Raw genomic sequence first — 16,269 nt, forward strand, 5'->3', positions numbered from 1 at the left:
AGATATCCAGGTTTTCGAATTCTATATCATCGAGATGGTTGGTATGGTAGAAAGTATCGTCGTTGACATGAACCACCGAAGGTAGCCTTTGCCAAGTGGGGGGGGCTAGAGATAAAGCTCAAGTTGTACTTCAGGAATTCTAGTGTCTCTGGTAGAGCAGTTGATATCGTTCATTAACCGGTTACAACTACGAGTTGGATAAATAACCAGTTGTTAGAGATCTAGGTATCTATATGTGGCTAGGTAGATATTAATATAATAGTAACTCCGAAGAAATGAACGAGGAACCGTAAGTTAAGAAAGTAGAGAAGTGCCATAATATGATAATTAGAAAATATAAATTTTATAATAAATGATTGATCCAATGATATAGTTTAGTTCGATGATAGAAGTTAAAATTAACTGAAATTAAAAAGTTGTCATATCCTGGACAAGTTCGCAGTGGAATAATTTTTGAAAAATATTTAATGGACTTTAATTTGGGCGGACCTTAAACGGACGGACATTATTTGAACGGACATTAAGATGAACGCTAGGGCCTCCAGCGTTCAATTGATGTCAAATAAGGTCCGATAAGGTAGACCCACTAAAAAAATTGTTATTGCAGCCCGAAGGTTATTGAGACTTTATCATAACTTATGTGAGGTTGGATTGAGGCTACCCTCTCTCCGGGAGGCGAAATTGGGACTAACAGATCAAACCATCGAGTAACTTGTGTCGCAATCAGATGTAATGTTAGAATATGGTTAACCATATGGATAACAATCTAAAAAGCATGTTTTATAGAGTGTCAGCAAGTTAGTCTAATTTTGAACTCATTAAACTAAGGAACCATAACCTTATTGATCTTTAGTCAAAGCAAAAATTAAATCTTACAATAAATAAAAGTATTCAACATTAAAACTATCACTTGTTAAATATCAAAATAAGCGTGACAGGAGTTAGCCTCAATCTCACCTCCCAAAACTCATGTCAGGTTAGTATATGATAGTCGACTATTCATGAATACAGGTTAAACAGAAACAATTTTAAGGGCTAGTACGAACTACGAAGAAGCAGCTGGGTCGGCCGGGCCGGCCTTCGACCTAGAGCATCCATCTCATGTATTTTAGGTCAGAGGATACTTTGATAGACGTTATTATTCAAATATAATTCAAAAATTAGAAATGACTTGTTAGCCTAATTTTCTCCTCAATTAGCGAACAAATTTCCCTCTTCTCTTCGGATTCTGAAAAAGTGAGATCTGATGAATCGATTATTAAACACGTTTAAACTTTTATTGCATGCTTGGAAGCTGTCATTAGAAAAAAAATTAAAATGACTCGTTAGCCTCAATTTGCCCTCGACTAAATGCTTCAAAAATTGTATTAATCGAAACTCAATCAGTTGAACTATAGACATCTGAAATATCATATGCCTATCTTAAAATTTCTTGCTGTTACAATCTTCTAAAGTAAAATTGGGAAAAACGTGATCCATCTCGTGCGAACTTTCCTAATGACCAGGGTCAGGGGGTAAATAGTATAATGAGTATTATAACTTATATAATGGCGACGGTCGTGCTTGCCAGCACTGTGATAGTATAAACCAAGAAAAACAAGTTATCGAGTAGAAACATACAAAGCAAAATGATAGGACGGTCTATTATTTGCTGCTGGCAAGTAGTGACTTTATGTGAAGAGCGAAGACATTTTGTTGTCCTTTGAATATCTAATAAAAATGAAATATATATATATGAGTTACTGTCCAATTTCTCTAACCAAAGGAACTCCTTAAATATATTCATAAAAGTACCGATCTATTAGTATTTATGCGTTCTTTGTCTTCTTCGTCCAACATGTCTCCAAGTAATAAAACTGAATCTCAATTTGTAAAGGCAAAGTCAATGAACTAATGAACAATACATTGAGGCCCTCGCAGTTCGCACAATGCGTTCATTATATGCGTCAAAAGGCACAAAAGCTGATATCAAAAAGCAGTTGATATATTAATTTTACCGTTTAATTTATAACGTTCATTTAAAATTCACCCAAGGTACTAAATTTTTTAATTTGATTTGTGGTAAGAAACAATTCTACCATATTTCCAAAATACGACTCGGTTTCATTAAGTTAAATTAAATCTTAGTATGCGAACAAAAGTGCCTCTTGTCAACTAAGAAACATTCAAAGATACGAGGTTTGCCCTAAGCAATTTCCTGACAGAATAGGAACCATCGCAGATGGAAAGTATCTTCAAGTCGTACTGCTTATTGAAGTTAATCAAAATTCTGTACCCCCTACATGAGGAAGTGTAACATATCAGTAGCTATTTCCTGTTCCTCTCGTTCAGGGGATGGAATGTCAGAGGAAATACTCTGGTCTATATGATCATCCTCGGTTGGGGTAGGAGACTGAACTTCAGTAAGTTTGCGGTCATCTATAGTGTTATTTTCAGAGAGGGTAGGTGGTGGAATATCAGAGGGGCTACGCCTACTCAGATGTATCTTGTCATCTTCAGTTGGAGTAGGAGGAGGAATTTCAGGCGTGCAAATATGATCAATTTTCTCTTCATTTGCTGAAGAAGGTGGTGGAATTTCAGGGATAGGAATCTGGTCCATATTTTCATCTTCAGTTAGAGAAGGTGGCTGAATTTCAGTGGTGCAAACCAGATAAATCTTCTTTAAACTTGCTGGGGAAGGTGGTGTAATTTCAGGGGAGCTCTGGGGATGAACCTCTTCCTCTGGCTCCACGTTACTGATCGTTTGTTCTACCTCAGGGCTGTTTGTCAACTTTTCCTCCTGGTTTAAAATACAATGAGTAGTCGAGGAATCAATTATAGCTGTTCGACTTATATTAGTCTTGTGTAATCGGAGAGCTCACAAGACGTTCGCATTGAAATCAGCGTGATACGTTAGAAATTAAACCAAAAGTTCACTTATATTTGTATCAGTGAGAATAATTACATTTTCCCCAGGGCTGTCCATGTCTATGTTACGTAACACACTCGGACCAGTTTTAAGGTTGGTTGTTGAGGTGCTGTTAATGCCATTGTTCGTTCTAGGCGGTCCAGAGTTAAACGTATTGGTTCCATTCTTGTAATCTGAGGATTGATGATAGTTGAGAAATGTATGTACAAAGATAGTTCATGTCAAAAAAGCCTCCGATTTCGATTCTATAAGCAATTAAGCAGAAGTCCGCTAATAAAATGCGTTACATCGGTCACATAGCTCAAAGGAATCATCGCATGATTTTTATTTATTTTGGAATGCATTTCAATACAACATCAAACTGACCTGCTATACTCGATTTGTCGAGCGAGCTCTGGATAGTACTTTTCCACTTCGTGAAGACTTCTTTTTTAGAGAAACAGTACAAATAAAATATCATCACCCCCTGAAATTTAGTCATTAGAAAGCTCCAAAAGAATAAATTTGAAACGGACAAGATTTTTGAGAATCCAAACGTAATGAAATATAACATTTTTTGAACGTTAAAAAACCTTAATATTTCTAGTGAAAGTAAAAGATCCTTATTACACCGTACTTGCAGACTGTTCACAAGAGTAAAGATAACATTGATAACGAAGCTGGCCTCTCCGAGAGCGAATATACCCATTATCCATGACAGCCCGATTAGAGTTGACACTACTACTGCTGATCTTAATCTAGCTATCCAATGCGATCTGCAAAACATGGGTAAATGTTAAATAAGGGGTCCAACTTCACAAGTTGTACTCGCAAAACTGTAAACTCCAGATTAATTTGGGAGGATCTTAAGATTTTTCTACGCAATACACCAGAAGATAAATGTCGCATAAGGATATAACGGTAGTCTGTATAAATGAGTTAAATGGTCCCTCTTATTTGATATCGTGAAAATACACTTACTTGTTGGTGGGGGAGGCATGACCCTGTTTGTTGGAGAACAAGACCCTCATGACGATGATAAACACTATTAGATTAGTACATAGTATTAGGATTAGAGGCAGCATGAATGCAACCATCCTTGCTTTGTAGTCCAACCAGCAACTGAAGTTTAACCAGGTTACCAGGTTTGTTACCAGATTTGTTACCTGGTTATTAGGTTTATAACCAGGTTTGTTACCAGGTTATCAGGTTTGTAACCAGTTAACCAGGTTTGTAACCAGGTTTGTTACCAGGTTACCAGGTTTGTTACCAGGTTACCAGTTTTGTTACCGGGTTTGTGTAACCAGGTTTGAAAGTAGTTTGTCCGACCAACTGCTACTAGACAGTTGGTTCGATAGTTTTTACACCACTATTGACTCTGAAGTTTATTAAAAATTGGTATTGAAACTTATATAAAACTAACTATAGGCGACTTCCACTGGCTTTATTGCTGATAATGTAAGCTCCATTCTCTCCAGCAAATTCCACGATGACAGTTACCAACACAATCACAAGCGGCGTCACTGAATCGTTATTTGATAAAATAAGAGCACTTTCATGATGAATCTTAGAACTAACTTCAAAGGATTGACTGAAACAGATTTATGAAAATGTTTTCCACGGTGAATAAGCAACAATAAAAAGCATGAAAACGTACATTAACAATTAAAACTTACCAAGTGAAAATATGGAGTACTTAAGAAACATCTTAGAGTAAGTCTCGAAGACTACCACTAGTCTGAGATAAAGGTTCAGAGCTTCACACATCATCCAGCAGAAAGCACAGAGGAACCAGAAGTGGGTTACTATCGAGAAGAAATAACAAACTCCTGGAAACATATTGTAAAGATGTGATTATAAATAGCGAAGGAAATTAGGATTGTAGTTCGTGAAGAGAATTCAGGATTAGAAAATGATAATATTATTTCAAGAGACAATTTAAAATATTTACCTTCGCTTCCGACCAAATCTGCTCCGACAAGGAGAAAGAAATATGCGATAAGAAGGGAGGAGGATAGTCCTATGTGAACCTTGTTCGTCAGAACTGATCTTATCTGTCTAAAAGATAGAGTAAAATAAAAAATTTAAAAAAGATAGTGATTATCAAACGATATTAAAATCCGATCGTAAGAATAGAAGCAACATCATAACTTGACAACTAACTTGAAAACAGACAGCCCAACAATAGTAGCCACAAGACCTATCATTGACAGGACTGTTCCGAGAATCGTGATTATCTGCAGGGCTAACCGCTGTCCACCTGCAAACTGTCAGACGATATTTTCAAATTTCAAAAGTAGCAAATATTTTTGAAAAACTTTTAAAACTTTGTTAAAGATAGATTCAATATTCAGATTAGATTTACATATATCTTACATAACAAGCGATGCCTTTTGAATTACTCAATCCTATCAAAATAGATAGCTTACTATTTTGTTGCTAGGGTTGATGAGGATAGCAAAGTTTGTGAGATGATTGGACTGGCATGTGATGTAGAGATCTGTTTTGTTGATAAACTTCATACCCTCTGAACTCCACTCTGCGAGAATAGTGGTATAGTTTTACAATTTTTACAGGAACATGTTGTGTAAATACATGAGTACCGTAGAAGTTTCCAAGCGAAAATTTGTATTATTGATTGTTAATCTTGTCGCAGAATCCTCGAATCAGAAATGTTGAGCTCGACAATCAATCTCTAATTATTTGACAATGGTTTAAGGTTTCTTACTTCCAACTTTGCCAGAAGTGTCCCAGAACTGGCAAAGCGCATTTTCTTTCTCCAAATCATAATAGGTGTAAAATGTCATGATAATCCCCTTTCCGTCCTCGAATTTCTTTTTCTTTTCTCCGATCCCTGTAAAACTATTTTGTCCAATATTTTGTATTGATATTGATATATTCATAACAAACATTTGTTACCTTTAATGTTAAAGTTAATTCGTATTTTACAATCAGTACCACGTATGGCCGTTACATTTTGACATTTTAAAACACGATCTTCACATGTTATACTACACCATTATTAATAAATATCTTCATGTTACACGATAGTAAACTTTTTGGACAATGGATACAACACCAATACAATACACAATGCGATCGAACCTGCGCCGATAATTTCGCCATCAACTTCAATTGTAGTATCCGAGTTGAACAGAGAACTTCCCTCTCTGTAGCTCGTAAACCAAACATTTTCCCCGGGATTGATCTGTTCTCTCCTGGAAATAACAAATTATAAGAAATAGAAAGCAAGTAGCTCTGAATCATTGGCTGCTGAAATTCTTTCAGCAAAGGTTCGAGATCATTTCTACAATCTACATAAAATTAATATAAGATACAGTATTTAAACTAAGCTAGGAAACCTAATGGTAATTCTATCATTTTCACTCTTCTTCAGCGGGTCTACTTTTTTAGTAGAGACGTCTATATCAGTTCCATCATCTGCGGAACAATGCTTGCTATTTCGATATTAAAGAATTATAGAACGCTCTTCTTATAATATAAATAGGTAGACTAGTTGCTATTTTATATCAAAAATGTCTGTCAAAAATGTCAATGAGAAATTAGTTCTACACTTTATAGTTTTCTGTCATTAACTATTGTCCATGTTTCGTAAGAGGTTAAAGGAAAAAAAAGGAAGAGTTGCAACTTGCAATAAAAGCATATCTTTAAAGAAAGTTGTTCATCTTACAGAACTCGATAAAGAAAGCAGTAATATCCCCCAGGTGTTCCTTCCCACTAGAATTATCTGGGTTTGGTGGTTTGTGAACCGCGACACTAACGGTCTCTGTTTTGGCGACAAATGTCTCGTTGACGGGTACGTCAACTTTTCCTGCCAGTTTTTCTACCGATTCTACGATCCTGAGAAGGTTTTATGTTATTGTTTTAAATTGGTTTGATAATATCAGGTGATTCGGATTATTGTTTATATTTTATTGAATCTAAGTATAAATAGTATCGGCTTACCTAGTGGCAGTTTTCGCCTCATCCTCTTTTATTTCCTCCGTTTCAGATTCACCGTTTATATTGATTATATTGGCAATCTAAGTTGAGGAAGATTTAGAACTATCAATAAAAATTGGCATTTAGTCAAAACTCACAATTTCAAATTCCACGATTAAAGTCATGCATAGAAACATAACTTTGTATGCGAATGAAGACTCCAATAATCAATATCTTTATTACCTCGACAACTGTTGTCATGGCTGTGCTGCTTATCGTAACGTTAGTGGTATTAGTGAGCTTCTCCATAGCATCAGCTGCTGTCACCATTTGTTGCTGGGTAACTGTGTCTGTTTCTTGAACAACCTGAAATCACAACCAACATTATTGTAAATGTTTCCCATAATTGTCTGATTTGACCTAGATACAATTAACATGGATATGTTTCCTTCGTGAAAGCAGGAAGTTTTCAAAAATAACCCATTTCCAATCTACAAAAGCTAGTTCATAGCTAGATAATGAAAAAAGCCCAATAATAAGGAATAATTAAAATTTTCTGGCAAGATCCGGCACATTCCGGCAAGTTCCGGCAGCCTTATATTTGCCCTTCCTAACAACCGGTTCCGGTACGGCAAAATCCGGCAAAATCCGGTCCGGCAGCCAAAAGCCCATTCCGGTCGGTTCCTAGGTCGATTGTTAAGTTTCGCGATGTTGACGTATGACAGCATGAACATTGAGCATGAAGACGAAACACTTAAAGCCTATGGAACAGATTTTACCGATTTTTGTCTTGATTTTTGTCTTGGTAGCAGCTTGAGCGGCTTGTGACTGATATTTTGAGGGGGATTTATAAACCACGGCTTTCGTCTTCGATAAGCGGTAACAATAGATTTTGATACTGGTGGTCGGGTGTGGCGGTAGATATTCTCCTTGTTGACACGTGTCAGCGATTCACCATGACCAATGAGCTTTTAGCAGCAGCCATCAACCAATGGATTTACAAAATAACAGTCACGTGTAAAAACGAATATACTTAGCCTCACCACTAGTATCTAGATCAATAGCCGGCCTGGGTTTTATCGAAGCAGTTTTCTTCTTTTCCTGACGCTGGCAAACCCCTCCGTAGTTCCCCATGTATTGATACAGAATAAGATACGAAACACTTAAAGCAGCTTAGACATTGTCTAGCAGAGTTATGTCTTGAAGGAAGCAGCCAGAGTGACTGATATTTTAGGAAGATTTGACCGAGGCTCCGGTAACAATGAAGCTTGTCGTAAGGTATACCAATTTCCTAGTCACTAGTACCTAGATCTGTAACCTACGTAGCTCCTGAGTATAAACATGGAATAGAACACTTCCACCAGTCCTCAGTCTCCGACGCAGCAGTGGTTCCTGGTCCAGGAATCCTGGTCTAGCTGTCATTGTTCGTAATGACAGCGGGTCACTTTCTCGCTCTCTATTCAGTTAGGAGCTATTCAGTACGCTGGTCTAGTGAAAGTTAGTCAGGTCACCTGCTTGCTTACTGGGTGGGGCGCGCTGCCATTCTGCCATATCTTTAATCGGAGGTCCCCAGGTAACTGCTTGCTCTCCCTCTCTCTCTCTCTCTCTCTCTCTCTCTCTCTCTCTCTCTCTCTCTCTCTCTCTCTCTCTCTCTCTCTCTCTCTCTCTCTCTCTCTCTCTCTCTCTCTCTCTCTCTCTCTCTCTCTCTCTCTCTCTCTCTCTCTCTCTCTCTCTCTCTCTCTCTCTCTCTCTCAAAATCAATTCGTTGATGTTAACATTTCCATACTATATTAGCGAAGTTAAGGTGAAACTAGAAATCAGTCAAGGTCAGAGATCTCTTGAGAACGAGACAAGATTCATACACAATGAAGAATTGCTTCACTTTATTGATAATTCTATCAATACTTGCACAAGCGTATCAAGGTAAGACACGCGTGAAAAGATATGATATGAAATTATATTTGAATTAAGCATTTATCCCCAACTCCTTTTGACATAAAATATTATATTAGTTTGATCGTTTTTTTTCTCTTGACATGACAAATACTATTCTATTTATAACTTATTGACGAGGGTGTGCTTTCCGCAGCGATCGAACTAACCAGAAGAAACGGAAAAGGTCTGAAGTTCGGCGACGATGGAACTAGCTACATTGAATATCAGCCGGACATGGGACCGTTCACAGAGGCAATGTCAGTATGTTCCTGGATCAAAAAGTTGCGGTCTTCATATTACACCATCTGGTTCGGATACTGCATGGGAGGTGAAATAGTCATATCAGATAGTGGAAAATGGAATGCTTGGTACGGATTTGGCCCCACTTGGCTTGACCAATTCGGATCCGTGCCAATAGGAGAATGGTATCATCTATGCTCAACTTGGAGTCGATCACTGAACACAATAAGCATCTATAAGGATGGCAACCATTTAAAAACTGGTTCAAAAGGTTCCACTGGAGTCCCCATTCCTCTGAATGGCTTTCTTGTCATAGGCAATGATTGCATTGGTGATAGAGGAAACAACGGTGCGGCTGTAGGATTGCAATTTGGAGGAGAAATGGCGAAACTCAACGTGTTTTCCAAAGAGCTCAGCGCCGCCGAAATAAAAGCGATGTCAGATGCAGGGATAGGATCGAACATAGAGGAGACATACGGGGAACAAAGACACATTAAATGGGAGGATATCTTGCTAAAGCCAAGAACAGGGAATGTAGCCGAGATAGAAGTAGAAGATACTACAGTTTTAGGTAACATTGACTGTAATATAAATCGCGATCGCGATCAACACCCTAAAGGGTCTAATTAGTCCGCTAAGTTCCACTAATACGAAGGATGCAAAAGGGACTGACATGTCACAGAGCACGTAAAAAAACATGGCTCTTAGATCGAGAAGTAAATCGACGCTAAAACAGGCCACCGCGTGTAAATAAAGATTAAACTTAACCAAGATATCAGAACAGATAAACTGCAGCAGAAATAGCAGATTAAATTTCGCTCCAAACAATAATTGCGGCCGTTATTATTGGTTTCTGAACGGCCGCTAAATTCCATGCCCCAAAATTAGAAAGGTTCAACTCCAGTTGATAGTGACATAATCACAAAAACCAATTTTAAGGATAATAATACAGAATCCGAAGCACATATAACATATTATTACAATTTGGCATAAGTTATTTAGAAATATATATACCCTAAAGAGTTAAACCGTTTCACTAGTAAGTAATCCGACGGATAAGGTATACCTGGTTAATTGTATCAGCAAACTCCTCTACATTCTCATCAGTAATCTCAGTGTCCTCAAAGTACTCCTCAGCCTCCTTGGTAGGTATAGTGTACTTCACAGCACACGCGGTCACATCACCCACTCCACTCCACCCGGACTGGCTACACGTTCTGGTGGCTAGTCCCACTTTCGTGTAGTCTGATACTTTGCCGTACTGACCTTCGTGGGGTGGTGTTAGTAAATAGTAAGTTTACTTTGTAAACTGTATAAACTACTGTGTAAACTTTTTAAACTAAGTTCACTGTTAGTAAGTTTACCTTGTGGCACGTTGGATTTTTAGTGTTAAGTGTGGTTTCAAATTGATCATAAAGGCTATCATCATGATCAAGTCCTTTGGATTCTGATCGAATCGAACAAGATTACGCACAATAAATATCCTATGAAGTTATACTTTTGAGTTATACTTTTGTTCACTTTTACACATTTGCTCACATCAATCACAGTCAGCCGCTCTGACATGGTTAACCACCTTCCTTGTGTTGTTGGTTAATCATATGAGCGGGATATAAATACCTCATTTCATTTCATTTCAACTTACAAGCTGTGGTAACATCTCCAGACTCTTTTACTGGAGGCCAAACCAAAACGCCCTGATCCGTGGTGATCTGTTCCTCACTTGGGCACGGTAATGGATCCTTTGAATCTACCATGTAATGGATACTCTCGATAAAACCTGGTGAGTTGCCATGTTAACCATTTATCGTATCAAGAATCTGCAATGTTACTCACCTTGTTTACGGTCAAATTTGATAAGTAGTATGAGTTTTAAGTTCTCTGAAGCTTTTAGAGTTTTGAAGTTTACAGCTACCAAGTTGTATGTATTATCCACAATCCACACAACATTACTAGACACACACCATCTAGAGGAGCATAGTCGGAGGGAGCGAGCACGTTTGTGATACAGATCTTATCTCCAACTGGATACACATTCTCTACTTGCCCGGATCCGGGAGTGCCGTAGGGTACCTGAAACATTGGTAATTCCTCAAGCTGTTAGTTTTAGAATAACATGGCGTAACAACTTACGATGAACGTATCTTTTTTTGAATCTCACATCAATAAATTAAAAACGGTTTGAATAATTTGACGGTTTGAATAATTCAACTTGGTATTTTAACTCAATTCTGATTAGAAGTTGATAAAATAATCTTCTTCCACTATTACAGTGATAATCTTTTGTCCGACTTGCAACGTTGTTAGACCAGTACTGTGAGCAGCCACAACAAACGCGTAACTGGATGTTCCTTTTAACCCAGATATACAAAGTGCAGAGAGAGGGTCCAGTTTTATGTTCCCTGGAGAAAAAAGGTGAGGATTTTAAAACTTACTCATTTCTAAGTAATGTCATGATGTGGTTGGTGTTGTACAAATATTGTTTAAAAAATAGACCCGACGCAATGCTAATTTAAACAACAATCACAGCAATATAGCATTTATTCACATCTGATTTTATTATTTATCAGTTCTTACCCTTATCACTGAGTTTTGTAACAATGTAATTCATATCCTCAGCGATACTGATGGTCACCCCTTCTTCTGTTGATTTAACCCACTTAAAAACAAAGGTGGGATCCGATGAGTAGGTTGAGTAATCTATTGATATTGAGCTGGGCTCATCCCTATCATCATCTCTCTTCTCATCTCTCTTCTCATATCTGTTCTCGTTTTCTTCATTAAACTTGGGAAAACTTACGTTAACTTATTCATTTATATATGCCTATAACATGTAACGTATAGGCAGAATACTGGTAAGTGGGTTAACAGCATAGAATCTTGTATTCAGCAAATTGCTGAATCCAGAATGTAACTGGCTCACAAAATGCCACGATAACAGCTTCATAATGATTTGTTTCAAAAACATTGAATCCAAAATGGCATAAGTCATTCAACTCGTTAAATCTTCCCCTAAGATTCTCCACAGACCTGGCCACAATTACTAGATGAATACTCAAAGTTAGAATACATCTCATGGTTTGTTGACCCCGCTATAACCATCTCAAATGTTAACCACCCATCGCTAGACTTTGCTCGTTCACTACACATAGCTTTTTCTGATGTTTTTATTAGCATTAGAGGGTTGTAGAATCTGTCCCAGATAACCAAGTTCTTGATCAGACCCGTCCAACGACCTGTATAATTAGAAGCTTACTGAATTTTTACTTTCATGTCAGAGATCGTTTCGATAACGTAACGAAAAAATAGTGATCTTCATCATGTATACATGAAATGCTTCGTGGAATTTTGATGTGAAGAAAATACCTGAATTAGCGTCAACCAGCATAGGATCCACAGCCGTGTTGATCTCAGCTCCAATCACTAATCTTCCTGATTTGGGAAGGTTGATTCTTCGACTGCTCGCATCTGAAGAAATTGTATGATTGTTTTGGAACAAATAATACAACAAATAGATCATCAATCGAATGAAACCTTTCAGACTTTCAGAGGCGGAATGTAAATAAATGAGTAAACTATCAGACATGAGGAATGGCATGTCATAACGCATCCACAATCACTATACTTATAGCTTACACGTGTTTTTGCCAACAACCCACTCTCCATTAATCGCAAGATCTATGTTTCCTGTACTCTTCTCCCATCTTAGACAAATGTAGTTTCCAATGCTTGAGTCAACATCAAAATACTCCGGGTATCCAGCAATGTAGACAGTCAAGTAAGTTCGAGCGTTTATTATCTCTAATGGGAGGATGTTTTGTTAGTTTCCTAGAATAATGGGATCGTTGTATGTACTTTGAAATAATAGCTATTAGCTGATAAAATAGTAAGCGAGTTATAGTGATCGAGTGAGATGGTCACACTATAATATGAACATATCAGAACTATAGCTAGACAGCAGACACCAAGTTAAGTCTCCCACAGTCCCACACTCCACCTGTTGCAATGTAAATATCCTTCCCAGTAATAGAAGACACTCCTGTGTAGTGCAGCAGAACTCCGGACCCTGATGCAGCCCAACATATTGTGAGTTTCCTGAACGCTTCTGTTTTTGAGACCCGTATTTGGGAGAAGTCGGAAGGAGTTTGAAACTTTAGTGCTTTAGTTGAATCTGATCGGGAGGACATGGTGTTAACAGGTGACTGTTGATGGTGTTTACAAATAATTGCAAAGTTACCTTGAAAGCTTGAAAGCTGTAAAAAAAGCTTCGAATAATGACCGGATAACTTAACGAATGGTCATTGTTAAGTTATCCGTTCTAATTCTAGAGAAACGATTCAACACACAAACAACTGCATGGACCAAAGTGTGTCTCACTCTCTGACTTACCGCCAACATTGCACAAAACAGATGAATCTTCTGGCAGATCACTTTCTAGACTCCAATCACCGTCTTTACTAAGAACCACAGCTCGACTGCCCTCTTCACTGGCTATTGGTGAAGTCCAGGCAGAGTATTCCATAGTCCTTTCAGATGCCCAGATGTTGGCGGCACCACTCATTAAGTTTTGAAGGTAAGCTTTGGAGACACAACTTGACTTTTGGCAACTGAGTTTTGAATTCTCGTTAATTCGAGATCAATTACTTTTGCTTGATTACAAATTGTATATTAGTTTAATGGTGGGGGCATATTTTTAATCATTATAACTGAAAGAAGCTGAGTGAATTAATAAAAATACGGCTGCGAATTTAAAAGTTAAGTCTTACTCTGTGAAGGTGTTAGCAGAACGAATTGCGTCCGTGCCTAAGATATTGTTGTAAGCGTTAACTATTTCAGCTCTACTAGAACACGATTTTTCGTTTCCTTTCTTTGCTAAGGCCACAATCTCTGAAATATAAAATATAAATATAAAGTAACTAGTGTAACCCGTACCTACGGCCGGGACTTCACTATCGCAGTTGAAATACAAAAGTACATACTCACCTATTACATTAAAAAACACGCATTACATTTTCGTAACGGTGCGAAAGTATGAACTCGCTCAATCCAAACAGACCACAATTTAACTTTGAGTACCCCTCACGTATCTAATAGTAATACTTGATAGGTAATCTTTGGGATTTGGTTTTACCTCTTTTTGGATTAAATTCATAATCTCAATTTAAAGATTCGAGATCAATTACTTTTGCTTGATTACAAATTGTATATTAGTTTAATGGTGGGGGCATATTTTTAATCATTATAACTGAAAGAAGCTGAGTGAATTAATAAAAATACGGCTGCGAATTTAAAAGTTAAGTCTTACTCTGTGAAGGTGTTAGCAGAACGAATTGCGTCCGTGCCTAAGATATTGTTGTAAGCGTTAACTATTTCAGCTCTACTAGAACACGATTTTTCGTTTCCTTTCTTTGCTAAGGCCACAATCTCTGAAATATAAAATATAAATATAAAGTAACTAGTGTAACCCGTACCTACGGCCGGGACTTCACTATCGCAGTTGAAATACAAAAGTACATACTCACCTATTACATTAAAAAACACGCATTACATTTTCGTAACGGTGCGAAAGTATGAACTCGCTCAATCCAAACAGACCACAATTTAACTTTGAGTACCCCTCACGTATCTAATAGTAATACTTGATAGGTAATCTTTGGGATTTGGTTTTACCTCTTTTTGGATTAAATTCATAATCTCAATTTAAACTTAAAGCCATATAAAATTGAATCCTTTTTGACTCACGTGACTTGACATATTCACACTCCACCGTCTTATCCGGGTCAGCTTCATTACACCGCTCACAAATATCACCTTCACAGCAGTGGTTGGATATAGTCAGTCCGCTCTCACAAATATGAGTTGTAGCTAGATCTACTGACCCAGTTGGAGTAAAACCCTCTGAAAAGTTGAAAATTTGTGACACTCGATAAATTGACTTATTTCATGGATTATATGGCATAGTGTACACTGTACCGTGTTATATTCTGTTACATTCTGTCACAATTGTTGCACAGTTCACGTGGAATCTAAAAGTCAACTTAAAATTGCTAACGACTTGATATACGGACAAATAAGCCACTAAAATTTAAAAAATTCTCAATATCAAACAACACTTTACGGATTGACGTTTACCTTGACACATGTCTGTTAAAGCTGTGTATTTAAAGGCAGGAAACACATCTTCGTCTGAACTAGATAAATCTATATCATAATCATTAGTTTCACTCTTTATCCACCCTGACCCAGGTGGCGACTCGTCATCGTCATTGTCATCGTCATTGTCATCGTCACGTTTAACTATTGACCGTATTTTGTTCATCCTTTGTTCAGAAGAATCATCGGGGTTCTTACTTTGTTCAGAAGAATCATCAGGGTTCTTACTTACAGATTGTCGATACTTTATGTTCAAAACAACAACCAAATGATGGTCTAGAAAAACATCAATGGCAGCCGAATAACCATCATTTCCACAGTTGGTTATGTAACCTAACATCTCTGGAGGTGAAAGTGCCTGAAACATTAAGTTTTGGTTTTAATTTAACTAAACATTAGGTATGTGCTAGATTGATTCATTTCCATCAAATGAAATAATTCATGACACTCAATGAAACGATGATAATCATGAACATTACCTTACGATATACCATGATGTTTTTTATGATTGAATCAGCCTGTATTCCCCATACTCCAACGGTATGGTTTGCCTTAATGCTTCCTTCGCCCGCAATGATGAAACTCTTCGTGCTGGTATCGTACAGATATCCCTAAATAGTGTTACTGTTAAGGAATGAGACAAATGCGGAATACTGTTTGAAATTAAAATTAAGTTAGTTTTTTTCCTAATAATCTATGAGTCTCTGTCAAAAGGGGTAAGTTTATTTAATGAACAAATTGTTGCAAACCTCAATCGTTTTCTTTTCATTTTCATTGACAAGACAATAATGGCCCTTTGACTTGATATCAACCGGTGAACTATTAGAACCAAAATCAGAAGTGAACAAGTCCAATTTCCCGAATGTGTAGAAACAGAATGTATGATCTCCATCTGGAGTTCGGACAAGAAATCTTGTCTCATCAGATAGACCCATCCGTGAGTAAACTGAAACATGTTAGATTGGAATGTTAAACCTAAAATTGGACATAACCAATTAGAACCAATTATGTGTAATTAGAACCTAATCCGTAATCGGCCTCCAGCTTGCCATTTTTTAGATTCAAGCAAATTGAGGATATTCAGAGGCTGTAGGAGGTTTAGCTCGACAAAA

At 37.4% G+C, this 16,269-nt stretch overlaps 1 protein-coding gene across 1 annotated transcript in view; it reads right to left on the reverse strand.

The window, feature by feature from the left end:
* Window positions 1-1,864: 1,864 nt before the first annotated feature.
* The window catches only part of LOC134813705 (uncharacterized), a 31,575-nt gene continuing 17,170 nt past the window's right edge, over window positions 1,865-16,269 (reverse strand). The window contains exons 3-33 of the mRNA XM_063821558.1: window positions 15,907-16,103; window positions 15,637-15,768; window positions 15,137-15,515; window positions 14,747-14,902; window positions 14,310-14,430; window positions 13,394-13,611; window positions 13,002-13,175; window positions 12,641-12,805; window positions 12,371-12,472; window positions 12,035-12,240; window positions 11,582-11,789; window positions 11,276-11,406; window positions 10,969-11,077; window positions 10,650-10,784; window positions 10,071-10,270; window positions 7,073-7,195; window positions 6,854-6,930; window positions 6,579-6,748; window positions 6,250-6,328; window positions 5,993-6,105; window positions 5,616-5,741; window positions 5,317-5,426; window positions 5,051-5,154; window positions 4,839-4,945; window positions 4,564-4,716; window positions 4,311-4,410; window positions 3,869-4,009; window positions 3,525-3,663; window positions 3,275-3,374; window positions 2,945-3,081; window positions 1,865-2,779 (exon numbers count right to left, since the gene is read on the reverse strand). Of these exons, the coding sequence (XP_063677628.1) occupies window positions 2,279-2,779; window positions 2,945-3,081; window positions 3,275-3,374; window positions 3,525-3,663; window positions 3,869-4,009; window positions 4,311-4,410; window positions 4,564-4,716; window positions 4,839-4,945; window positions 5,051-5,154; window positions 5,317-5,426; window positions 5,616-5,741; window positions 5,993-6,105; window positions 6,250-6,328; window positions 6,579-6,748; window positions 6,854-6,930; window positions 7,073-7,195; window positions 10,071-10,270; window positions 10,650-10,784; window positions 10,969-11,077; window positions 11,276-11,406; window positions 11,582-11,789; window positions 12,035-12,240; window positions 12,371-12,472; window positions 12,641-12,805; window positions 13,002-13,175; window positions 13,394-13,611; window positions 14,310-14,430; window positions 14,747-14,902; window positions 15,137-15,515; window positions 15,637-15,768; window positions 15,907-16,103 (4,913 nt within the window). The 3' untranslated portion in view covers window positions 1,865-2,278. The remainder of the gene's footprint in view (window positions 2,780-2,944; window positions 3,082-3,274; window positions 3,375-3,524; window positions 3,664-3,868; window positions 4,010-4,310; window positions 4,411-4,563; window positions 4,717-4,838; window positions 4,946-5,050; window positions 5,155-5,316; window positions 5,427-5,615; window positions 5,742-5,992; window positions 6,106-6,249; window positions 6,329-6,578; window positions 6,749-6,853; window positions 6,931-7,072; window positions 7,196-10,070; window positions 10,271-10,649; window positions 10,785-10,968; window positions 11,078-11,275; window positions 11,407-11,581; window positions 11,790-12,034; window positions 12,241-12,370; window positions 12,473-12,640; window positions 12,806-13,001; window positions 13,176-13,393; window positions 13,612-14,309; window positions 14,431-14,746; window positions 14,903-15,136; window positions 15,516-15,636; window positions 15,769-15,906; window positions 16,104-16,269) is intronic.

This window comes from Bolinopsis microptera, chromosome 4 (assembly GCF_026151205.1).
Source record: "Bolinopsis microptera isolate Bmic1 chromosome 4, MBARI_Bmic_1.0, whole genome shotgun sequence".
Taxonomy (NCBI): Eukaryota; Metazoa; Ctenophora; class Tentaculata; order Lobata; family Bolinopsidae; genus Bolinopsis; species Bolinopsis microptera.